Here is a 27,728-nt window from a genome sequence, read left to right as displayed (position 1 = left end):
AGCAGCCAAATAAAACTGACAGGAATTCGTATATCTTAGAAGAGCGGTTATCATGAAAGGAGTAATTACTATATTATAATTAGAAAACCACACACAAAAATTGACGTTTATTTATTTATATTTTATATTTTATGTAGCGCAGGGATCAAATTGAAAAATTGGTTTTGAAAATCCTACTTAATTCTTAGAAGATCATCTTCTCTGTTTCTGAAGTTACACAAAAAGGAAAGAGCCTGATTTAGTAAAAGGCCAGAGCCAGAGAGCAAGATATAAGCAGCTTAAATGACCAACACTCAAGGCTTGGATTGCTAGAGAGATATCAATTATTCTAGTTTGTACACTTTGCCTTTCTCTCCCTCCCTCTCTCTCTAAATAACAACATACATGTACATAATTATAAGGAATAGCCAGACAAGAAGGAAAAAAGAAAGAAAGTAAAACAAGAAAGCCAGACAGTATTCTTTTTTTGGATTTTGTATGTTATATTTATTTTTGAATTTTTTATTATTATATCTATATAATATTAATGGTTACACAATCTTTTGTATGTTACTCCAAATAAGGTTTCCTAGAGCTCTTTTTTTTTTACTTTGCTAACCCATGAATTACTGAACCTAGCTAAACCACATTATTTACGGACAAACCATAAAGGAAGCTACAATTTATATATGTTGTCCACTGAAAACAATTTCTAAGAGAGGACCAACAAAATAAACCATTCACATAACAATGCATAATTGACTTGAGATACCTCTCCATTGACATTCCTGTGTTATAGAACTTCTCATGGAAAGCAATTAAGATTCTGTATTTTATATTTAGCCAATCTGAAAGTTCAAAATCTGACCCCAAAGAAAAAACCTGAAAATACAAACACAATTAACATAGAAGAGAATATAAAAGAATCCATGGTCCAAATCTTAAAAGCTTATCATCGAGATACATCTGCCAATTGCTGAAATGACAGATGCAAACTCGAATTTTATTACATGCAAATTAAAACACACAAAAAGACATTTGATTTTCAAAAAGAGCAAATAAGAAGCCAATCTAGATCAGTCTTGGGGTCAAAACAAGACGAAAAGTTCTTCCCACCCCTAAACTCATGGGTAAAATCTTCAATCCCAGGACTTGTCTCTGCAAAATATATAAAAAGACAAAAGCAATATTGTAATTAACAAACAATCTATATGGCTTTACATCCATTAACAGAGATGTGAATGAGAGCAATTTCTTGAACACTAGTGCAATATTCCAAATCATTAAGTTTAGGAAAGTCAATGAAAGGATAAAAGATACTTACGCATATTTCTCACATCTCTCGTCGACGAGTTGCATCCTTGCATGATCCACACCTCCTTCTTTTATGGACTCTCTAAACTTCTCTGAAACATTATCAAATCTGTATCCTTGTAGTTTAGTAAGGTGCTCAATACCCTGTGGCAATGTTTCTAATGTCAAGCACCTACGAATGCCTAAGAACTCGAGATTCGGCATCGCCCCTTTTTCTATAGTTATCTTATTTAATAATGCGAGACTCAGAAACCGCAATTGCCGAAGCTTCACAAAGCCTCTGTTGAAACATAACTCTTTCCTAACAGAGGCATTCACAAGCCAAAGAGTATGTAGAGAGGGCAATGCTTCAATATGAGGTAGTAAATCTTCTTCAAGTCTGGACTCACGCAGATCCAAATATGTGAGAGAGTGGAGTGAACAAAACCAATGTGGTACCTTTTCCAGTTTGCCGCTCAAGTAAAGTATATCAAGGTAGGGAGGCGGTGAAGACAATGCGTCGACTCGAAGAAATTCCTCTCCATCGGCTGCAAATAAAAACAAGCGGGAAAGGACCTTCATCTCTTGAATTAAGGCACATAGGTCCTCCTCGTCTCTTTCTTTCACATTTGTAATGCCAAGGAACGTAAGCTGGGTCATACTTCCAATAAGTCTAATAACGCGTCCTTCTGATTCAATATACGCCAAAGATTGCAATTTCTTCATCTTACCAATACTTGATGGTATTCTTACCCCAATCATCTTTCTGGAAATGAACCTGCCCACAAGTAAATGGCGTAAGTTTAGCAACTTGGAAATCCCTCTTGGAAGGGCCTCTATTTTTGTCTCCATGATGTTCAAGGTCTGAAGGTTGCGGAGCTGTCCAATGGATTCTGGAAGCTCCTTAATTAGAGTTCCCAACAAACTTAAATATTTTAAATTGAATAAGCATGTTACTCTGTCTGGCAGATTATCTATTGGGACATCCTCCAAATCTAGAACCTTCAACAATTTAAGGTCAAAAGGTAATTTATTTGAGAAAGAGAACGAGGATACGACAGTGGCAAAGACGAGAAATGAACGGAGTCGTGACATACCTATGCCTGCTCCAATTTCTTCATTAGTTGTTTGAATTGACAAACGGAGTGCCCCAGTTTCTTCTACTGTTTCACTCCCCTCATGTACATCGCCAAACTTTTCTTTTTTTGCTATAGACAGAGCAATCTCCCGCAAAAGATCATGCATCTTACATGATGGGAGGGATCCTCGAAACCTTTGCTGTAGCATGTTACGAAAAATGAGTTCCATAAGATAGCTATTTGCAACTTCTTCTGGCGTGAGCCCTTCGACATGTTCAACAAATCCTTCAGCGATCCACAATCTAATGAGCCTATTATTTATGATCACATAATCTTCAGGGAAAAGGGAACAATATAGAAAGCATTGCTTCAGTCGGTATGGCAAATCATTAAAACTAAACAACAAGATGCGCATCTTCATAGGTTCTAACAAAGAATTGTTTGTTAGATGCCAATTTAAGCTGTTGTAGACTGTGCTCCATTCTGTAAGTGACTTCTTAGAAGACATGAGACCACTTAAGGCAACGATCGCTAGTGGTAGGCCTTCACACTTTTCCACAAGTTCCCGAGCTAAAGGCAGAAGTTCAGGTGAACAAGATTTGTTCTGATAACTTGAGAATGCTTTCATGCTGAATAGCTCCCACGCATCACCCCTTTCCAACGGTTGAATCTTGTGAACATGGCTTTCAACTCCAAAAGAAGAGGATGCTATGTCTTCTCTTCGAGTTGTAAGCATGACTCGACTTCCAAGTTGTTTATCTGGAAATGAAAACCTTAATTTCTCCCAAAGGTGGACATCCCACACGTCATCCAACACAACTAGGTACCTTTTAGTCTCCAAGTAGTTCACCAAAATCTCCAGCAATTCGTTATAACTCATGGCATTCATGTCTGCAGGGACCTCTTCCTTCTTTTCTTTGTGGAATTCTTTGATCAATCTTCTAAGTAAGCCTTCAATCACATAAGACTGGGAAACAGTAATCCACGCATAGCATTCGAAATGTCTCTTCACAATGTCATCTTTGAAGGTCCTTGCAACTAAAGTTGTCTTCCCTGATCCTCCCATCCCTACCACGGACACAACAGTTTGGTGCTTCGCTTCATCCATCAGCCATCGCAGTAACATGTTCTTATCGCCTTCAATCCCGACAAGTTCATCCTCCTGATGATAAAGAGAAGACTCCGCTTGGTTCTGCACCCATCTTCGAATATCCTCAGAAGTACTTTTTACTTCTACAGCTGCAGCACCACGATATCTCTGATTTCTCTCTGGAATAGCTCTAATCGCCATTGTGATTTTCTGTAACTTGTTGGCTATTCGACGCTTATACCAAAGGTGCTTTGGAAAGTGAATGGTTTTGTGGATCCACCTGGCAAATCGTCTGCCATTTCGTTGCTCGTACACGTGATACATGAACTCATCAATGGTGTTTTCAACATCATTGGCCAAGTCTCGAACGCTTGCGACCCACGCTTTCTCTACTTGTGTGTGTGCCTGCTCTCCGCCGTCAGCATCCTCTAAGAAGGATTTCATGAATACAAGCTCCTGCTTAATCTCATCAACTTGATCATGAACACCCGCTATGGAGGCTGCTTCACTCTCTAGAATGGCAACAAATTTGCCAAGGAAGAGGTCTGTTGCAGCAGACGCCATAATGGCCTTATTTTGGTATAACCTTAATCAAAAGAAGATATCTGAAATTGAATCTGGGGAGCAATGAATGGTATATGCATTTTCGAAAAAGCATTCTGCCATGGTTGGGCTCTGACGCACTAGAGAGAGAGAGAGAGAGAGAGAGAGAGAGAGATTGTGAGGATGTGTAGTCCATGTGCTGTGATGGGTAAGTCAACTTTCTAGCATATAATTAAGTTACCCGAATCGATTACTCCACATATAATATTGGTTAAACAGGTAATGCCAACAAAAGAAAAAACAAATTAACAGCTAACATATGCACGCTGTTCCCTCATTATTAATTGGTTTTTAATTGGATGTTCACAATTAAACCTGATTTCGGGCACACAAAAAAAATGTCAAATTCCACAAAGATACAATTATACCCAATTGAATAGGAATCCAAAGAACTCAGAAATGTCCACCAAAAAAAAAAAAAAAAAACTCAGAGATGAAACTATATATTTTACCAAATAAACGAATTAATTAATAGCTACAATACAATGAACCCATAAATTGCTGGAAATTGTTCTTTTTAGGGTCCTAAAGAATTCAAAAGCAGTACACCAACTTATCCATGGAGCTTGGCAATAGCTGTCCAGAGCCCAAAATCTACCAATTACCCACTTAATCCCTCAACATCCTATACAAAATACCATATTCACAAGCTCTCAATTACATCTTAAGCAATGCTTTCAACTTCATAAAAGAAACTTCTCTTCCCGTTGAAGAATTTAGAGCCTCCACTACTACAAAAAAGGAAAAACACGACGAGAATTCACCGTCGTGTATTCTGTTTTCAAATGGTCGTTGAATCCACCGACATCTTTTCCATAACAAAACCACGACGGTGAATAACCGTCGTTGTTAAAACAAAAAACGTCATCAACAAATTAAAACCAACGTTTTTGTACTGCAAAAAGACATAAAAAACAATCGAGGATGAGAATAGACGACCAACTCCAACAAAAAAACGTCGTTAAAAAGAAAACATATGACATATATTAACAGAACATGGCCGCAAGATAAACATACAACGACGAGAACTAAAACTTAACGCCGTTAAATAAATATTTAACGACAAATATAAATATGACGTCTTTACAATCATAATAGACGACGTTATTGACACCTACTACGTCACAACATTTCCAACAACCGTCATAAAATAAAATTTTCACTTCGATTTTTCTATGAATTATGACGTGGAAATAGATGCCAGGGTCATTACTTACGACGCATGTATTTACAGAGACGACATTGAAATGAATAAACAACGTCGGTTCTAAATAAATGAGAGCCGTATTACAGAATTTATACGTCATATTTTGAAAATAAACGACGTGGAAAAAATGATGGGGTCATTAATTACGACACAGTAATTTATAAGGACGACGTTGTCGTCTATATACAACGTCATTACCATGAAAAAGACCGTCGTGTTTAATAATTTATACGTCTTCATTAAAAAAATTAACGTCGTTTAATTCATATATCTTAACGTCGACAAATTTAATGGACTTCAAATACCGTCGTGAATTCATCCTTTTCCACTTTTTTTATGAAAGAACAGACGACGTAGTAAATTCATGACGACGTCGTCTTTTGTAACGTTCAGGTTAAAGTTCTCGTCTTTTAGACGTCGGTATTATGGGATTGGAGTCGTGTTATTTTGAATTACATGACGGTTCTTTATGCTTGTCCGACGTGTTATCCTGGATAACTGTTTCACAATAGCGTCGTGGTTCTTCATTGTTACATTGCTTTAAGACGTCGGTAAATATATTGCAGTCGTTGAATGCTCCAAAACGTCATTATTTATTAGAACAGACGTTTGTTTTTCACATTTTTATCAAAACCGTCGTGTTTGTAATCTGGAACCAGTAATTTTTGTACTGATTGTTTTGTGGCCAAAACCTGTATAATGAAAGTGAAGAAATCACATTACAATATATTACAAAATTAATGTCATACACTGCCAATTACATAAAGCATCATTCAACCCATATATCTTCACACCCATCTCGAATATTTTGACTTCCTAACTCAACCATCACTTCATCAAATGTGTCAACATTTGGCATCCCTCTAGTAAATGGCTCACACTCAATTCTCACATCGCCTAAGACATCATCACCAATAACATCATTATATTCTCTATTAGGCATTGATAACACTACCGACCAACCACGATGCATCGGGTCGTCAACAAAAAATACTTGTTTGACTTGAGAAGCCAAAACAAATTGGTCATTCCTATGTCCAATTTTACTCAAATCTACAAGGGTAAATCCAAGTTCGTCCACTACAAGAACAGAAGTATTATCAATCCAATCACACCTAAAGACTGGGATTGTAAACTTTTGGTAGTCAATGTCCCAAATTTCTTGAATGACACCATAGAAACCCATATTTGAGATAATTGGGTTTTTATCCTTGGCACTAGCAACTTGCATAGTATGTGCAAGTAAATAAACTCCACTATTTTGAGTTGTCCGCACATCATCTTGTGCCTTGATGTTGAATTTAATACCTTTAATAAGATAGCTCCTATATAATGGCACTGCCATGTTTGGACCAGCTGCTAGCCACCTTAAATTTTCTGATACGCCATGATTGTCTTCCTCATTAAGTTCACTTTGAACCTGCAAATTAATCATAACTTAATTCAATCTAACATAGAAAGAAGAAAATTAAAAGTCCAATATGTTATTCAATAACATATACCTTGAAGCGTAGCCATTGAATGAAAGTGTTATTGTGCTTATCCTGCAGCCACTTTGTTCTCTTTCTAAATTTTGGATAAGCGGTCTTGATGTGGATCATATGTTGCCTACATGACACACAAAATTCAAGTATTACGGTCCCAAACATATAAGATAAACATAGGAAATAATTTAAAATGGAAACTTAAAGAATAAAACTCATACGTACTCGATATAAGGTAGGACTTCCTCCGTATTCTCCAAGACATATAGATATGCTTGGTTCAACAGGTCCCGATCAACTACGCTCACTGTGCAACCTGATAATGGCTTTGAAACTCCCATCTTTTGGCTTGAAGGCACTCCAACTGTACTAACATCAGATAAATGCTCGGTACAAAACTCTACACTTCTTCACTATATACCGCTCAGCAATGCAACCTTCGAGGACGAGTACGATTCTGAACATACCCCTTTAGCACTTTCATATATCTTTCAAACGGATACATCCATCTAAAATATACTGGCCCACATAGACGAACTTCTCTGACAAGATGTACTACTAGATGAACTATGATATCAAAGAATGAAGGGGGAAAGTACTTCTCAAGCAAACACAAAGTAACTACTACATCTTCTTCCAACTTATCTAACTTGGAAACATCAACAGTCTTTGCACATATAGCATTGAAGAAGAAGCACAAACGAGTTATTGCATACCTTGCAGGCTTCTCCAAAACAGAACGAATTGCCACAGGGAGCAATTGTTGCATTAAGGTATGACAATCATGTGATTTAAGGCCAAGAAGTCTTGAATCTTGTAAAGATACAAGATTTTTTATATTTGAAGAATAACCTTCAGGGACCTTCATACCATAGAAAGAATTGCAAACCTCTCTCTTCTCTGCTCTTGACAAATTCCAAGGCCCGGGAGGCAAACGAGTACGTCTTTCTCCATACTCGGGTTGCAAATCAGTTTTGACCCCCATGTTCAATAAATCTAATCGAGCAGCAATCCCATCTTTATTTTTTCCAGGGATCTCCAGCAATGTACCAATGATACTATCGCAAACATTCTTCTCAATGTGCATAACATCTAGGAAATGCCTCACAGGAAGGTATTTCCAATACTCGAGATCAAAGAATATTGATTTCTTCTTCCAACAAACTCTGTCACCATCTTCAACCATATGCAGCACTTCTTCTTGGTTAATGGCTCGGAGGCGTGCCATATTCAGGTTTCCCATTAAAAGCTGCACGTTGCCTCCTATATGGATGATTGATTGGTAACCATTTTCTATGCCCAATGTAACAAATTTTGTGGCCATTTTTCAACCTGTGACTAGGTGTATCATTGCCGCATATTGGACAAGCTTTATATCCTTTAACAACACAACCATATAAGTTTCCATAGGCGGGGAAATCATTAATTGTCCACATTAATGCAGCTCTGAGTGTGGGGATTGAATCCATCAGATGAAAGAGCCAATCTCAAGTTTCTCGGCTCATTACCAAACTCGGGCCATTTATCATCAAGAAGTTTCCAAGACGGGGAATCCGCCGGATGAGACATATAACCGTCAATTGATTTTCTAGCAGCATGCCAAGTCAAACTCTTAGCGGTCTTATGTGATCGAAACATCCTTTTAAACCTTGAAATTGGAGGAAAATACCACACCACTTTCGTTGGCACACCCTCTTTCAAGATTGAATCTTTGCCTTCCTTCCACCTTGAGATACCACAAGTAGGACAATGAGTTAAATCCTCATACTCCTTCCTATACAAGATGCAATCATTGGGGCATGCGTGCATTTTCTCATAACTCAGCCCCAATGCACACAAAGTCTTTTTTGCCTCATACATAGAGGCCGGTATTGTATTTCCTTCTGGAAGCAAATCGCCTTAAAGTATCAATAATTCTGTAAAACAGACATCAATCATCCCATGTTTTGCCTTCAAATTATACAACTTCACTAATGCCGATAACTTCGTGTACTTTCTACAACCAGGGTACAATGGTTGATCTCCATCCCCAATCACATTGGCAAACTCGTAAGGATCAAATCCAAAATCACCAAAATCATTATCATCCATCTCTATTTCTTCAGACACAAAACTGTACCTACTATGGTCATCATCTTCTTCAACATTTCTACTAGCATTAGTAGTTGCTTCCCAAGGTTCTCCGTGAAATGTCCAATTCTTATAGCTTTGGTCAACTCGATTAAAGTATAAGTGATCCCTTATAATTCCAACCCCAAACAATTTCAAATTAACACATTTAACACATGGACAACGGATATGCCTTCGATCTTCTATCCGAGTGCATCCATGACTTATCCATCTCCGACATTATACCCTATTATATATAATAAAGTGAAAAGACAAGCAATGACCATCACTATAGCAGATTATATAAAGTCTAATAGCAAGTAATATACAACAGAGACGACGGTTTTTAAACAAAAACAGACGTATTTGACATATATAGACGACGGATTTTCAACAAACGTCGTCTAATTATAACCACGACGGTAGTTAAATAACACCGTCGTGTATAAGTAATACAAACGACGGTTTAAAGTAAAAACCGTCGTCGTATGCCTGAAAACGCGTCGATATCCAGTTTATTTTCAAGATCCCAAAACCCTATTAAGAACACAACATATACATGAAACCAAGCATGAAACCAACATATACATGAAACCAAGCATGAAACAAACATATACATGAAACCAACATATACTAAGCATGAAAACAATAAATCCATTCCCAATTCAACATAACAGAGAGTGATTAAAAGATCCGACCAAATGAAATCCATTCCCTATTCAACATAACAGAGAGTGATCAAGAAAACATTAAACAGAAAATCCATGAACCCATACCTCCAACAACATTATTAAAATATCGCAAAACATATATCTAAAACCCTTTAACAAAACAACGTAATATCATTCAATGAATTTACAAGGGGAAGAGAGGGTTTGTACTTACAGGTTGGCAGAGCTCACAGATTATGACCAAATTGGATTTTACACAGCCTGGAGAGCCCAACTTTGAATTAGAGATGAAGTGAGAGAGCGAAATGTTATGTTGCGCGAAATCTGAAAATTTTAGGGTTCAGGGTTAGAAGTATAAAACTAAGAGCCAAATCTGAAAATTTTAGGTCTCGCGAATATTTTTAGAAAGCGCGCTCTTTAAAACATCGACCGAAAAAACAAACGTCGTTAAAATTTCACATTAAACATGACGCTTATTACATTAAAGACGTCGTGGTAAAACTATGTACGACACAAAATCAAACAGAAGTCGTCAAAACTATGAAAAACCACGTCGGGGTTAAGTAATTAACGATGTTGTAAATAATAATAAACGACTCACGTGTAAACAAAACGTCGTTTAAAAGAGAAACCATGGCGGATTTTTCACTATCCGACGTAAACTCAATATTCCACGACTCAATCACCGTCGTTAAAAGTAATACCCTAAACTTTAAAACCATCAATTATATATTTATAAAATTTAATTTTATAAAATTGTTTATGGTTTTACAGCCTAATATATAACAAACATAAATCCTAAACCCCAAAAATTATACTTTAACCCTAAACCCTAATAAATAACAACCCTAAACCCTAAACCATCAAACTATATAAGTGATGTTATGACTCATCAAAACAATTTTATTTTGGTTGGTCATTTTAAACTTTTATTACTCAAACTGCATTTTTTTGGGGTTTAGGGGGAAGAAAATATATCAATGACTTCATAGGAGTTGAAGTTGAATTTTTTGGATTTATTTTAAATTTATTTTTAAAATTTTGAATTAAAGATAATAAAATATTCTTATATGAACAACAAACCACGTCGGGGTTAAGTAACTAACGACGTTGTAAATTATAATAAACGACTCACGTGTAAAAAAAACGTCGTTTAAAAGAAAAACCATGGCGGATTTTTCACTATCCGACGTAAACTCAATATTCCACGACTCAATCACCGTCGTTAAAAGTAATACCCTAAACTTTAAAACCATAAATTATATATTTGTAAAATTTAATTTTATAAAATTGTTTATGGTTTTACAGCCTAATATATAACAAACATAAACCCTAAACCCCAAAAATTATACTTTAACCCTAAACCCTAATAAATAACAACCCTAAACCCCAAATCCTAAACCCTAAACCATCAAACTATATAAGTGATGTTATGACTCATCAAAAAAAATTTATTTTGGTTGGTCATTTTAAACTTTTATTACCCAAATTGCATTTTTTTGGGGTTTAGGGGGAAGAAAATATATCAATGACTTCATAGGAGTTGAAGTTGAATTTTTTGGATTTATTTTAAATTTATTTTCAATATTTTGAATTAAAAATAATAAAATATTATTATATCAACAACAAACCACGTCGGGGTTAAATAACTAATGACGTTGTAAATTATAATAAACGACTCACGTGTAAAAAAAACGTCGTTTAAAAGAGAAACCATGACGGATTTTTCACTATTCGACGTAAACTCAATATTCCACGACTCAATCACCGTCGTTAAAAGTAATACCCTAAACTTTAAAAGCATAAATTATATATTTGTAAAATTTAATTTTATAAAATTGTTTATGGTTTTACAGCCTAATATATAACAAACATAAACCCTAAACCCCAAAAATTATACTTTAACCCTAAACCCTAATAAATAACAACCCTAAACCCCAAACCCTAAACCCTAAACCATCAAACTATATAAGTGATGTTATGACTCATCAAAACAATTTTATTTTGGTTGGTCATTTTAAACTTTTATTACTCAAACTGCATTTTTTTGGGGTTAAGGGGAAAGAAAATATATCAATGACTTCATAGGAGTTGAAGTTGAATTTTATGGATTTATTTTGAATATTTTGAATTAAAAATAATAAAATATTATTTTATCAACAACAAACCACGACGTTGTAAATAATAATAAACGACTCAATTGTAAAAAGGACGTCGTTTAAAAGAGAAACCATGGCGGATGTTTCACTAAACGACGTCTCATGTACGTACAAACGGCATATCACATCTAAATATCATTTTACGTCGGTTTTTTACATAATTATGTCATTGGAAAGTTATTACACGTCGGTTACGCAATTTGTTTTTTCTTTTATGTTATGAAAACCTCAACAAATTTTCAGGGAAAAAAAGGATGTATATTATAGACAAAATTTGTACATATAAAAATATCAAGTGTTCCAAAAATCCTCTATTCCATATGAAGGCAAACAAACTCTGCCCATTCATTCCGGACTTCATCAATGGCTGCTTGGGGGTATGGCACTTGCTCTTTTCCCTTGGCAAACTGCAATCCATAAACAATGATTATTAAGCTTTACAAAATAAAAAGAAATTTAGTCACAGACGACGCTTTTTTTCATAACCGACGTAGTCTATCGATTCAACGACGGTAATTTTAAAGGACCGTCGTTGATAATACAAAAAACCACATAAAATGTTTCTGAAAATTTTCTTCTTACCTTCTTCTCAAACTCCAAGGAAGGATCCATGATGATGTCCCTCATGAAGCGCATCACATAATACCCGCATTCGACACTTTGCTAGGTTGCTTTGGTGTGCCTGGCGAGTTTTCCAAATTGGTGCTTTACGGCCTGGTCTGCCTATCGGGAATTATAAATTTTTAAAGCACTGTTCACGATGTTTTGCCCTCCTCATCAACCACACGATTTCCAGGCAGAGGATCCAGAAAATAGACGGTTTCCCTCTTTGCTCTCACAATCAGCAAGACCCAATGACGGCTGCACAAAATTAAAATAAAAAACGACTGTTAATATAAAAAGTCAGCACAAGAAAACAAACGACGGTTATTTATAAAAACCGACGTATTATATAGTTTCACACGACGTAATAACGTAGCCATCGACGTCATTATAAATTTATCACGACGGTAATTAACTACCGACGTGGTTAGTTGTTTCAAACGACTCAATAAATAAAGAACCGACGTGGTTAGATGTTTCAAACGACACAAAATTAGTTAAACAGTTTTATAAGTGGTAAGTTAGTGAAAATCATACAAACAAAATCCTTTTAAGGAGACTAACCCTGGATTGTAAGGCATCATGAAAATTTGTTCACCATCTATTTTCTGAAGTCGACTAGCTACAATTCGTGATCTGTCAGTTAGTGACCCAGCGTTGGCACTAACTTGAGCAGGGTCGATAAAGCCAACCATGCTGCACATATTTGCATCTCTCAAACGATCATATAAGCACCTAAATATATAAAACAAACGACGGTTATTTATAAACAAACGACGTATTATACAATTTCACACGACGAACTGAAATAAAGCAGACGTTATAACCAATTTATCACGACGGTAAAAAAAGAACGACGTGGTTAGTGGTTTAAAACGACGCAATAAATAAACCACCGACGTCTTATGCTATAATGATTGATAAGGACAAACCACATATATACTGCAACCACAGTAGCCCCAATTTCTTCCATGCCTGCAAACTGTGTAATATCTTCATGCAAGACGAAGGTACTGCGATCTGCACCAAACACCTCCTTCTCAATTGTGAAGGTCATGATCTTCTCCTGAGGCTTTAGTGTCGTTTCCACATAACGACAAAGGGATTGTAAGGAAGATGGCACCTCCACATTTGAATAATCAACCACTTCATTACCCTGTTTAAAGAAATAAAGCAAAATAAAATGACGTGGTAATTCAATAAAAACGACGGTTTAAATTAAAAAACGTCGTCTGATAATAATTTAAACGACGGTAATAAAAAACCGTCGTTTTAAACAATTTATTACGTCATAGAAAATAAATTCCGACGTCTAATTTGAAAACAAACGACGGTTTAAAGAAAAATATCGACGTCTGAAATTTGAAAAACAAATAAAAGAGGCAAAGTTATGAGAATATACCTCTTCGTCATGCTTTTCTTCATCTTGTTTTTCTTCTTTCTTCTCTTCATCATTTTTGTCTTCCTTTTTTTCTTCCTTCTTCTCTTCATCTTTTTTTTCTCCCTTCTTCTCTTCATCTTTTTTTTCTTCTTTCTTCTCTTCATCTTGATTTTCTAAAGCCCCAGATTTCTGTTTTAAGTAATAAAGAAATATATATATATATATAAGACAGATTGTACAGAAAGTAAAAAAATTAAATCAAAACGTCGTGGTAAGGCATAACATAAGACGGTATGTAAGAATTATGGACGTCTTAAAATTATTAAACGATGGTAAATAATAAACGTCGTGGTAATTGTCTATTACGTCGGTAATGACTAAAACCGTCGTCTAAAAACCACAAAGTACGACGTCTAATGGCGTGTAAAACAAGTAAACTAAATACGACGTGGTATTTGAATAAAAACGACGGTTTATTTATAAAATCGTCGTGGTATGGTTTTAAAACGATGGGTTTCTTCATAATAACGACGTCTAATGTTTTTTTAAAACAGAGAATTCAAAGTTCAGATATGTTACCGTTTCTTCCTTCTGTTCCCCATTTTTGGCAGTATCATCCTCTAAATGTAGGGATCTCACATCAGCCCCAGAACAACTTGCTTTATCAGACATTGGATTTTTGGGACTTTGCTCTAGACCTTGGTTTTGACAGGGGCTAGTTTTCGGTTTAAGCATGCTTGGATCAAAATTGGGGATGAGTTGGGAAAGCTGACTTAGTATATGTTCCCTCTCAGCCTCTACCAATTGTTTGGTTCTAGCCTCCATCCTTAAAGCCTCTTCCCTTGATCTAGCTTCCATCTTCTTAGTCTCTTTTTGAAGGACAATTCCTACACTTTCCTTCAATTGATCGGCAAACTTTACCCTCTGTTGTCTAGGTAAATTGAAGAATTGCCTAGGGGAAATCTCAGCACCTACCCCTCTTACTCTCCTTGGATGCTCGGGACCCAAAGTCAAGGTCAACACATCATTATTACCAGTTACACTAAGACTGCCTTCAGCCACTTGTTTTTGCAATTCATCCTAAAACAAAGACATATAAAAAATTCAGCAAAAGAAAACACACGACGGTTATTTCTAAACAAACGACGCATTATATAATTTCACACGACGCAACAACATAGAAATCGACGTTATAATATATTTATAACGACGTTACTTAAATAACGACGTGGTTAGTTGTTTCAAACGACGCAATAAATAAACCACCGACGCCTTATGCTATAATTACAGAAAACAGAGTTGTGATTCCAGATTTAGATCTTTCACGACGTTTTTGAAAACATTTCGTCGTAGTAATATCATTCACACGACGAAAAAATTAACCACCGACGTCTCATGCTATAATTACAGAAAACAGAGTTGTGATTCCAGATTTAGATCTTTCACGACGTTTTTGAAAACATTTCGTCGTAGTAATATCATTCACATGACGAAAAAATTAACCACCGACGTCTTATGCTATAATTACAGAAAACAAAGTTGTGATTCCAGATTTAGATCTTTCACGACGTTTTTTAAAATATTTCGATGTAGTAAAATCATTCACACGACGGAAAAATATAACATAAGACGTAATAAGAATTATACACAGTTTAATAAAAATTTAAAACAGAGTGTGTAGGCTTACAATTAATTTTGCTTTCTCTGCCACCTTTGGATTCGGGATGTTACCATGTTTGTCCTGTCTAGCTTTCTTCCATAAGGTAGATCGATCAATTTCTACCCCAGGCGTGGTTTCCTCCAATTGATCCTCCAACCAGCATATCCTTTTCAAGACAATCGATGATTGTACTCAAGTTTCTCCCTAATCTGTGAATGTTGAGAATGCACAGACTCAAATTCTTTGGATAACCTTGAAGCTACAAAGGCATCCAATTCTGCTTTCTCTATGAATTTATATACTTCAGGGGGTTGGCTTAATTTCTCCCTCTCCTTGATGTATGGAAGGATATAATGCCTCGTCAGTGTAGACTTGAAATCCTTCCATTTCTTGGCAGCAGAAGATAACACCGAGGTCTTGCCCCCTTGACTTACCACAAAATCCATGTCAACGGCTTCCCAAATCTGCTCCTTTATATCCTTGGGGATTTCAGCCCATTTCTTGTCCACAAGTGGGACTCTGGAGCTTGCCAACACACCAATGTATGACTGCATCTCAGTATGTGCAGGGCCACATCCTTTCCCCCTTTTATTGTACTCAACAACTGGTTTGATTTTCTGCAATTTTCTCTTCACAACACGAGGCATTGTGCTCATACCTCGACCTGACTTTGAATCCTCAGAAATTGTTGTTGTGCTGGTTGGTTCTGTCTCAGCAGATGAAACAAACTTCATCTTCTTCAAGGGCTTGTCTTGAGGAGTTACCATTCCAAGCTCCTTACCTCCATTTTTTTTGGAGCCAGAGTCCTTACTTTGGTCTTGAGAAACTATGGTTATAGAAAAAACAAACCTGCAAGTGAAAATATTTCAGGAAAAAAATTAGAACACAAACGACGGTTATTTATAAAATACGACGTATGATAAGATTTTATACGACGTAATAACATAACATTAGACGTAATAAATGTTTAAAACGAGAGTACTTAAACAACGACGAAACAATATTAAAGAAGACGTAATAAGAACTTATTACGGCGATATTTACACGACGTCGTGATATTCAAATTCACACGACGTAAATATTAATATAACATCATGTTATGGTTATTCATACGACGTAAATAATAAGCTACCGTCGTATTTATAAGAAACCAAAAACATTTTTCTTTCTCTGTGAATGTTTGATTGCAGGTTTAATTTCTCTGAAACATGGTTTTTGTTTTTCCTAATTTGATAAAATACAAAGAAAAAGAAAGAAAGGTTTGGCATCTTTTATAGACGACGGTATCTTTGTATAACGCCGTGGTATGAACATTCACACGGCGTCAATAATAAGATACCGTCGTCTATATAAGATACCAAACCCTACTTTCTTTGTCTTTGTATTTTATCAAATTAGGAAAAACGAAAACCATGATTCGAGAAATCAAACCTGCAATTAAACAAGCAAATAAAAAATTGACCGTCATTTTAAAAACAACTTAGATCAATTTTAGGACGACGCTAGGACAACTGACGAACCGTCGTGGTCTACATATTTAACCACGTAAATAAGAAGCTACCGTCGTCTTATTTAGTTGAATTAGTTGTGTTCAAAGTTGGAAACTTTCCCTCTCTGTCTGTGTATATTTTATCAAACTTGGAAAGAATAAAAATGATTTTCGCCAGAAAAAAGGTAAAAAGATTTTCAAAACAAAAACCGTATGAGCATGCAAAATAGCAACAAAAATAGTGAGAAATGAAAGCTTACCTTTTGCATGCAGTGAAAGCTTTCTCTCGGAGTTTGGTGTTTAAGTTCAGAGACGACAACGAAGACGAGAGGAAGACGATGAGATACTCTGACAGTGCTTTGACAAGGAAAAAAGACGAAAAGTTTTCTCTGGAAGATTGAAATTTTTTCTCGGGTTTGGAAACAATGCATGTGTAAGTCAAGTAGACGAAAAGTTGTATATGTATACAGACCGTTTCATAGTAATAAGACGGCGGTTTACATAGAACGACGACGTATTAATAGACAAACTACGACGATAATTTGAACTTAGGACGTGGTAAATAAATACGACAGTAGTGTTGTAGGTACCGCCGTAGTAAACTCCTAAATAAAAGTCGATAAATCAATATCTCGCGTCATGGTAGAAATATTTAACACGACGGTTTTTTGTAATTTATTGACGTTTATTTTTATAATATACGTCATTTTGTTGTAATATACCGACGTGGAATTTTGTAAATAGACGGCGGTTTTTTGTAAGGACCGCCGTGGGTTTTAAAAATTTATTGTATAAATTTGTCGCTTTCTTTCAGTTTCAGTTTTCATTTAGGTTTCCAAGTTCTTCCTCTCTCAAAGATACTCTCTCTCACATCTCGAAGACAATAATATGGATGTCTTTCTCAAAGAGAAACGGCAGCTTACTCTCCAACAAATCTATGTCCACAAGAGGAAGCTTGTCAATCCTGATAGGAGACTTAGTGCTTCTGAATACTCCTTGCTTTCCATCAAAGAGATGCAAGCTGGCCTCCACTCATTTGTCGAAGGAAAGTTCGCTTCTGGAAATCAAGATCGATGTCACCTCGCTCGATTTTCTTGGCTAAGAAGATCCGTCAGGTTTGTGATAGAAGAAGATGGGTTATTGGCATTAGTGAAGAAGATGGGTTATCCGTAGAGCTTCTGAAGAAGAAGATGGGTTTTCAAGAATGCGATAAAGAATAGAAATGGCTTCAGAAAGAGAATGGTTAAAGAAATTGAAACAACGACGGTTTTATGTTCTACCGACGTCTTTTTGTAAACTAAGACGACGTAATAATTTTTTTCGCGACGTGTATTCGTTTTAAAACGTCTTATGTGTAATATAACCGACGTGGATTGTATTTTTATAATTATAAATAGAATTTTTTTTCCCTTGTTCTTTCAGTTTATTTTTCAAAAAAGTGCCTTATAAATAGAGTTTTTTTTCCCGAGGAAATTAAAGTTCTAGAATTTGTAAAGTTTCTTTTCTGGGGGACTGATTTAAATCAAATACCAATATAAAAACAACGACTGTTTGTTGTTATACCGTCGTCTTTTTAAACTAAAACGACGCAATATTTTTTTCGCGACGTGGATTCGTTTTCAAACGTCGTTATGTGTAATATAACCGACGTGGATTTTTTTATAATTATAAGTATAATTTTTTTCCCTTATTCTTTCAGTTTATTTTTCAAAAACAGTGCCTTATAAATAAAGTTTTTTTTCCCGAGGAAATTAATGTTCTAGAATTTGTGAAGTTTCTTTTCTGGGGGATTGATTTAAATCAAATACCAATATAAAAACAACGACTGTTTGTTGTTATACCGTCGTCTTTTTAAACTAAAACGACGCAATATTTTTTTCGCGACGTGGATTCATTTTTCAAACGTCGTTATGTGTAATATAACCGACGTGGATTTTATTTTTATAATTATAAATATAATTTTTTTCCCTTTTCTTTCAGTTTATTTTTCAAAAATAGTGCCTTATAAATAGAGTTTTTTTTCCCGAGGAAATTAATGTTCTAGAATTTGTAAAGTTTCTTTTCTGGGGGACTGATTTAAATCAAATACCAATATAAAAACAACGACTGTTTGTTGTTATACCGTCGTCTTTTTAAACTAAAACGACGCAATATTTTTTTGCGACGTGGATTCGTTTTCAAACGTCGTTATGTGTAATATAACCGACGTGGATTTTATTTTTATAATTATAAATATAATTTTTTTTCCCTTATTCTTTCAGTTTATTTTTCAAAAACGAGTGCCTTATAAATAAAGTTTTTTTCCCGAGAAATTAATGTTCTAGAATTTGTAAAGTTTCTTTTCTGGGGGACTGATTTAAATCAAATACCAATATAAAAACAACGACTGTTTGTTGTTATACCGTCGTCTTTTTTAAACTAAAACGACGCAATATTTTTTTCGCGACGTGGATTCGTTTTCAAACGTCGTTATGTATAATATAACCGACGTGGATTTTATTTTTATAATTATAAATATAATTTTTTTTCCCTTTTTCTTTCAATTTATTTTTCAAAAACAGTGCCTTATAAATAGAGTTTTTTTTCCCGAGGAAATTAATGTTCTAGAATTTGTAAATTTCTTTTGTGGGTGACTGATTTAAATCAAATACAAATATAAAAACAACGACTGTTTTTTGTTATACCGTCGTCTTTTCTTGTCGTCTTAAGTAAGACTAAAACGACGTAATGTATTTGTTAACCGACGTGGATTATTTTTGTTAAACGTCGTTATGTGTAATATAACCGACGTTGATTTGGTTTTTTAATTATAAATAGGATTTTTTCACGGGTGCTTTCGTTTTAGTATTCGATTAGGGTTTCAACTTCTTCTTGCCCCTTTCTCTGTCTCACCTCATCTCTTGGGAGACAATTGTTTGAATGTTGGTTTGTGTGTATGTTTGTGTATCTGATTCACAAACATACACACATCACCAATTTTCAAAAAATTGTCTCTCTGATTGCAAATCTGTGGCTGCCGTCGTGAAGTTTTAGGAGGCAATTGTTTGGATGTTGATGTGTGTGTGCGTTTGTGTAGATACACAAACGCACACACATCATCCACTTCCAAAAATTGTCTCTCGATTGCAAACTGAGGTGCCGTCAAATTTCGAAGCAATTTTTGATGTTAATGTGTATGTGCTTTTATGTATCTCAAAGACACAAATACACATACATCATTAACCTCTAAAATATTATCTTTCTGGTAAGATTATGATGAGCAACAGAGTTCCATCTTATAAGATTTCCTAACCCTTGTGATCTCAGAAAAATCTGATTATGTCGGCGGTTTTCTATATAAACCGTCGTGGTTATTACAATTCTTGTCATTAAGTAGATCTACCGACGTAGGATAACAAAATCCAAGAAATAAATTGTTAAAAAAAATTCTTATTCAGACGACGGTTTAAATATAATGTATGACGTATAAAGTGGACAAATACGACGTTAAATTGTATAATACGTCGTTAAATGAAAACCCCAACTTGGTGAGATTTAAAGATATCGTCGTAGAAATACGAGAAAGACGTCGTTATATTTATCTTTGCCGTAGTTGTACATTAATTTGATACGGCGGTATTTTGTATTTTACCGCCGTGGATTTATTTGTAATTATACGGCGCCTTATACGAAAACTTGGTCGTGTTAATTTCTGGGTAAAAACGGCGGCTTTTTGAAATCGTCATATTTACTTTCTACGTCGGTCGGTTCATAACTTCCGCCGTTATTTGTTGGCTATGATTTTACCACTTGAAAATCCTATTTCAATAAGACGTCGGTTTTTTAATTAAGTACGTCGTGTTTTAGGAACAGCCATTTGAATCTCCATTTTTTAGTTGTCTAAGGTGTTATTACACGGCGGTTTTATAAAACCGTCGTCTTTTAAAAAACAACGAAGGTTTTCACTTAGACCGTCGTGTTTTTCTGGTCGTCTTTTTCACTTTTTGTAGTAGTGAAAATCGAAGGCAATGACATGAAAAATTGTCGGAAACCTTATGAGCCTATAGAACTTCAAATAGAGAGGCAATTGGCATGACCTCATATGCTCTAACCTATGGACATGATGCGATTCTGCACATGGAAACCATAATCCAGTCCATCAGAATTGCCTAGTAGCATAACTTAGTTGGAGAAGACTATTCACAAACAATACTACTAGAATTGGAAGGATTGAATACAAGCAGAATTGATACCCTCAACAAACTCTTAGCATGAAAAGAAGTTGTGAAAAAAGCTTATAATAAAAGAATTAAAAACAAGAGCTTTGAAGAGGGAGAGATTATCTGGAGAGCAGTTCTGCCTATTAGAGCCCACGTGGCTGGTTATGGAAAATGGTCACCCACTTGAGAAGGCCCTTTTGTAATCAAACAAGTCCTTGGATTAGGGGCATACATGTTACAAGATCAAGATGGAGAAGCCCATGCAGTGCCAATCAATGGCAAATGGTTAAAGAAGTTTTATTCAACTATGTGGGATTCACAAGCAATACAAACATATCCTAGGATCGAAGGAGAGATGGATAGAACTGTTACTTGACTTTTTGAGTAGTTGATGTAAATATGTTGGTTCGTTTTTGTCTATTCTGCCCATCTATGATAATTGAATGAAATGTGAAATGAAAAATTGGCGGAAATAAATTGAACTTGTTCATTTCATAATTGTCATTAATAAAAGACTAGGTTTTTATTACAGAATATAGGCCTAGGCACGGTTCGAGTCGGGTCTAATTTTATGCGAACCTTGGGCCAAACTGAGTAAGGCATCGGTTCTCAGGTCGGGTCGGGTCTAAACTCAAAGCCAAAAATGAGCTGACCCAAAAATACACTTGTATCAGTCAACAATCAATCACCAAACAGATAATTTCAGTGAAAATAGAAATAAATTGTTTGCTTATCTTCAAAACCATTCAAAGTTTTAACAAACGAACATGTCAAAAGTCATGAACTACTACTCCTGAATAAGAAACAGATAAAAAATATTATCCCTCAAAACAGTACAATCTTACAACAGAACACCCTCAGCTATCAGTAAAAATCCTACAGAAAATATAGGACCAAAAGTTATACACAATCCCTATCTAACAAATGGTCCTAGACTTCCTTTGCACCCATACCTAGGGGTGGGCACGGTACCGTATGGTACGGTATTGAGCCCGTACCGCTACCGATACTGAAAATTTAAATCGGTATGGTATGGTATGGGATTATAGTTTGCCAAAATTGGTATCGTACCGTACCGTGCCAAATCGATATCGGTACCATTTAGGTACCAAAATGATACAACTAAAAAATGAACCAATTCAATATTCAACACCAAAATAAGTGATGCCTAAGTTACAAATTCAAAGATTCAACATATTCAATATCCAAATCCTAATCAACATATTCAATATCCATCAATATATTCAATATCCAAATCCTAATCAACATATTCAATATCCAAATCAACCAAATCAATATTTATCCATCAACAAATTCATCAAACCCAAATGGTTAAAACTCATGCCTTATGGCTTACAAACCAAAATAGTTAAAATTATGCTTTATGGCTTACAAAAATACAAACACAATCCAAACATAAATGAAAAAAACATAAAGTTATACTATTCGGTACAGTACGGTATTGACCGGTACCAAAATCTTGATACCGCTACCATACCATGCTCTATTGGTACGGTACGGTACGGTACCGAATATCTCCCCATACCAAATGAAACGGTATGAAATCGGTATGGTACGGTGCGGTTAGAGTACGGTTTCGGTATTTCGGTTTAAGATGCCCACCCCTACCCATACCTCCACCATAATTCTAAATTATATACATCCGAGGATATCTGAGACGTGAGCGCCATCTCCACTTGTGAAGCTTTTCAATCTGCCAATCAAACCATGCTTTGTGTGAGCTTCTTAAAGGTTTGTGAATGCATTCCACTTGTGAAGAAAAATTATATAACCTCATATTAGAGCTTGTAGATATTCATTTTGATCCCCCCTCTTTAGAGTTTGAATCATACAAATGAAAAAGTTTATAAAAGTAAGCATAGGCATCAGAAGAAAATTATCATCTATCTTTAGCTAAGAGTACAGAATCAATTACAAATTATATAAAAAGACAAAAGCAATATTGTAATTAACAAACAATTTATATGGCTTTACATCCATTAACAGAGATGTGAACGAGAACAATTTCTTGAACACAAGTGTAATATTCCAAATCATTAAGTTTAGGAAAGTCAATGAAAGGATAAAAGATACTTACGTATATTTCTTACATCTATCTTCGACGAGTAGCATCCTTGGATGATCCACACCTCCTTCTTTTATGGACTCTCTAAACTTCTCTGAAACATTATCAAATCTGTATTGTTGTAGTTCAGTAAGGTGCTCAATACCCTGTGGCAATGTTTCTAACATCATGCAACTATGAATGTATAAGACCCTGAGATTTGGCATCGCCCCTTTTTCTATAGTTATCTTATTTAATAATGCGAAATTCCCCAACCGCAAAAATCGAAGCTTCACAAAGCCTCTGCTGAAACATAACTCTTTCCTATCAGAGGCATCATCAAGGAAAAGAAAATGTAAAGAGGGTAAAGCTTCAATATGAGGTAGTAAATCTTCTTCAAGTCTGGACCCATGCAGATTCAATTTTGTGAGAGACTGGAGAGAACAAAACCAATGTGGTACCTTTTCCAGTTTGCCGACCAAGTCAAGTACATCAAGGTAGGGAGGCGGTGAAGACAATGCGTCAACTCGAAGAAATTCCTCTCCCTCTGCTACAATTAAACCCAAGGAGGAAAGCACCTTCATCTCTTGAATTGAGGCACATAGGTCCTCCGCGTCTCTTTCTTTCACATTTGTAATGCCAAGGTTCTTAAGCTGGGTCATCTTTCCAACAAGTCTAATACTATTTCCTTCTGATTCAATATATGCCAAAGATTGCAATTTCTTCATCTTACTAATACTTGATGGTATTCTTACCCCAATAAAATTTCCGAAAATGAACCTGCCCACAAGTAAATGGCGCAAGTTTATCAACTTGGAAATCCCTCTTGGAAGTGCAACTATTTTTGTCAGCGTGATGTTCAAGGTCTGAAGGTTGCGGAGCTTTCCAATGGATTCTGGAAGCTCCCTAATTGGAGTTCTACTCAAATTTAAAAATTTTAAATTAAATAAGGACGTTAGATTGTCTGGCAAATTATCAATTGGGACATCCTCCAAATCTAGAACCGTCAACAATTTAAGGTCAAAAGGTAATTTATTTGGGAAAGAGAATGAGGATACGGCAGTGGCAAAGACGAGAAACGAACGAAGCCGTGATATACCTGTGCATGATCCAATTTCTCCATTAGTTGTTTGAATTGACAAACGGAGTGCCCCAGTTTCTTCTGTTGTTTCACTCCCGCCGTCATGTACAGCGCAAAACTTTTCTTGTTTTGCTATTGACAGAGCAATCTCCCTCAAAAGATCATGCATCTTACATGCTGGGAGGGGTCCTCGAAACCTTTGCTGTAGCATGTTACGAAAAATGAGTTCCATAAGATAGCCATTTGCAACTTTTTCTGGCGTGAGCCCTTCGACATGTTCAACAAATCCTTCAGCGATCCACAATGAGATGAGCCTATTATTTACGATCACATGATCTTCAGGGAAAAGGGAACAATATAGAAAGCATTGCTTCAATCGGTATGGCAAATCATTAAAACTAAACAACAAGATGCTTTTCATAGGTTCTAGCAAAGGATTGTTTGTTAAATGCCAATTTAAGCTGTTGTAGACTGTGCTCCACTCTGTAAGTGACTTCTTAGAAGACATAAGACCACTCAAGGCTACGATCGCAAGAGGTAGGCCTTCACACTTCTCCACAAGTTCCCGAGCTAAAGGCAGAAGTTCAGGTGAACAAGATTTGTTTGGATAACTTGAGAATGCTTTCATGCTGAAGAGCTCCCACGAATCACCTTTTTCCAGCGGTTGAATCTTGTGAACACAGCTTTCAACTCCAAAAGAAGAGAATGCTATGTCTTCTCTTCGAGTTGTAAGCATGACTCGACTTCCAAGTTGTTTATCTGGAAATGAAAACCTTATTTTGTCCCAAAGGTGGACATCCCACACGTCATCCAATACAACTAGGTACCTTTTAGTCTCCAAGTAGTTCACCAAAATCTCCAGCAATTCGTTATAACTCATGGCATTCATGTCTGCAGGGACCGCTTCCTTCTTTGCTTTGTGGAATTCTTTGATCAATCTTCTAAGTAAGTCTTCAATCACATAAGACTGGGAAACAGTAATCCACGCATAGCATTCGAAATGGCTCTTCACAACGTCGTCGGTGAAGGTCCTTGCAACTAGAGTTGTCTTCCCTGATCCTCCCATCCCGACCACGGACACAACAGTTTGGTGCTTGGCTTCATCCCTCAGCCATCCCAGTAACATGTTCTTATGGCCTCCAATCCCGACAAGTTCATCCTCCTTCTGATAAAGAGAAGACTCCGCTTGATTCTGCACCCATCTGAGAATATCCTCAGAAGAAGTACTTTTTCCTTCTACAGCTGCACCACCACCATATCTTTGATTTCTCTCTGGAATAGCTCTAATTGCAATCGCAATTTTCTGCAACTTTTTGACTATTTTACGCTTATACCAAAGGTGCTTTGGAAACTGAATGGTTTTGTGGATCCACGGGGCAAATCGACCGCCAATTTGCTGCTCGTACACGTGATACATGAATTCATCAATGATGTTTTTAACATCATTGGCCAAGTCTCGAACGCTTCTGATCCACACCTCCTCTACTTGTGTGTGTGCTTTGTTGCGCCCGTCAGCATCCGCTAAGAAGGCTTTCATGAATTCCAGCTCCCGCTTAATCTCATCAACTTGATCAGCAACACCCGCTATGGAGGCTGCTTCACTGTCGAGAATTGCTACAAATTTGCCAATGAAGAGGTCTGCTGAAACTGACGCCATAATGGCCTTATTTTGGTATATGCTAGCTTAATCAAAACAACACATCTAGAATTAATTCGATTGTGTGGTGGTGGGTTGGGGCTCAGCTCAGATGTACTAGAAGAGAGAGAGATGATAAATTATTGCTTAGAAATCTTGCTATGGTTATTGCTCTGAAATCTCGAAAAAGTAGATTCCATCTTGCTATGGGTCTGTTTATTGCTGAAAAAGTGGGCACGGGGAAAATGGGAGGGGGCACGGGCAAAATGGGAGGGGGCACGGGGATCTCAGTTAAAAAAATATCTAGTTAGGACATGATGGTATTGTTATCCGCATCTCTAGATTCGACTCAATAAAATTTATTGAATAAATGATATATTTATTTTAAATTAATAAATATATAACATAATATAATATAACAATTAAAAAGTTTTAATGTATAAATAACTAATTAAATAATATTAAGTTAAGTTAGATTAGTCTATTAAAGTAGCATGGCAGTTGTAATTTAGTAGCTGTATGTACAGCCACATATCCCTCTCTTGCGCAAGTTTTTTGGGTTTTCCAATTGAGTGTGGACATTCATCTTGATGATGAATTGTTGATGAAAACACTATGTTGTATTAGTTTCATTAATTTTTACCCCGTTTTCTCTAAAAAAAATATATTATTTTATTATTTTTCTCAAATTGAATTGAAATGAATTTGAGTAGTTGAGTGAAATTTTATAGTTCAATTGAATTTAATTTAAGTTAAATGATAGTTTAAGGTGAAATTGAAGTGTAATATGTACATTTTTTATATTTGTTTAAATATATAATCGGAGATTCGGGCCGGATTTGGGATATAATCCCCCGATGAGGACGGGGACGGATTCCCTGAAATTTCATACTGGGGACGAGGACGAGGACGAGGATGGGGAGTGAGGACGAGGACAGGGATGGTATAACTATACTCAGCCCTCTCCCATCTGATGTGTTTTTATTTATTTTAACCAAATGTAAAAATTAATTTTTCTGCACATGATTTTTTGCTTAAATATAGTAATTTAATTCAACTAAACTAACAATACAAGGCCCACATTTTGACAATAAACACTAAAATATTTTAATGCAAACTTTCTTTGTTGTGTGCATTAAAAACTTAAAACATCAAAAACACAATGACAGTGGTATTTCTATACGTGCAAGATGCACATGATGCAATATTGTTTTTTTCCCCTTTCATGAATAGGTACTTACTTATTTAAAAATAAAAAAATAAAAAAATAAAAATAAAAAAAAAACTTTGGGCACTTGGAAGTGCAGATCTAATTGAGCAAATGTTTTATGTTTGTCCATGATGTGCTATTACTTAAGGATAATTATACTTTATAATGTGTAAAAAGACGCCAATTGGAGCTGTGATGATGGGCACTCAGGCGCTAATAGGAACTGTTATAGAGTCAAAAAACGTGCACTGGCAGGTTAGACAAACCTCACCGAACGATCTTAACTACACGTAAAATATAATGATCTTAGACAAACCTCACCGAAATTTCTTCTGGATTGAGAAATTTTAGCTTACTTGGATGATTTTGCCCCTAGGTTTGAATTTTGAAAGGATCTTTTTTGCATCTTTTTGTTGTAAACAAATAAAATGCCTGAATATAAAGTGAGAAAATGATTAATAACTCCAAAATGAGACCCCACTTGATTAAGGACAGTACTTTTGAAATTTTACTTCACGGTCCTTTTTTCAATAAAGCTGAATCATGGTTATTTATTTCTAAAATTATCTCTAATACCCTTGTAATCATGACACGACTTTTTTTCGTTTCTCCACAACACACAATTTTGCTACCTCTCTCATACACAAACCTTATCCACGCATACATTGGACCCCACTTAATGATATTAGTGCATGTGTTTCCTTTCTTTTTTTATTTTTTATTTTTGAAT

At 35.8% G+C, this 27,728-nt stretch overlaps 2 protein-coding genes across 4 annotated transcripts; both read right to left on the bottom strand.

Moving 5' to 3' along the window:
* Positions 1-856: 856 nt before the first annotated feature.
* On the bottom strand, positions 857-4,156 carry LOC103343405 (disease resistance protein RPM1-like). The gene is made up of 2 exons (XM_089050393.1): positions 1,304-4,156; positions 857-1,137 (listed from the first exon to the last, which is right to left on the bottom strand). The coding sequence occupies exons 1-2, from the start codon at positions 4,003-4,005 to the stop codon at positions 1,119-1,121; spliced, it is 2,721 nt and encodes a 906-aa protein (XP_088906519.1). The 5' UTR covers positions 4,006-4,156; the 3' UTR covers positions 857-1,118.
* Positions 4,157-22,256: 18,100 nt separating this feature from the next.
* On the bottom strand, positions 22,257-26,041 carry LOC107880424 (disease resistance protein RPM1-like). Of its 3 annotated transcripts, XR_016123306.1 has the most exons (3): positions 24,171-26,041; positions 23,105-23,851; positions 22,642-22,720 (listed from the first exon to the last, which is right to left on the bottom strand). XR_016123306.1 is itself a non-coding variant. In XM_089044147.1 (2 exons), the coding sequence occupies exons 1-2, from the start codon at positions 25,807-25,809 to the stop codon at positions 22,660-22,662; spliced, it is 2,766 nt and encodes a 921-aa protein (XP_088900273.1). In that variant the 5' UTR covers positions 25,810-26,041; the 3' UTR covers positions 22,257-22,659. The 3 variants fall into 3 exon arrangements, 2 of the variants coding, with proteins under 2 accessions (XP_088900273.1, XP_088900274.1); XM_089044147.1 differs by having other exon boundaries at positions 22,257-22,720; positions 23,105-26,041; XM_089044148.1 differs by having other exon boundaries at positions 22,638-22,776; positions 23,105-26,041.
* Positions 26,042-27,728: the final 1,687 nt, after the last annotated feature.

Source organism: Prunus mume, linkage group LG1 (genome assembly GCF_029339155.1).
Source record: "Prunus mume cultivar Tortuosa linkage group LG1, ASM2933915v1, whole genome shotgun sequence".
In the NCBI taxonomy this organism is placed as follows: Eukaryota; Viridiplantae; Streptophyta; class Magnoliopsida; order Rosales; family Rosaceae; genus Prunus; species Prunus mume.
Note: the sequence above shows the minus strand (reverse complement) of the source record. Positions and strands in the feature narration are given on the sequence as shown.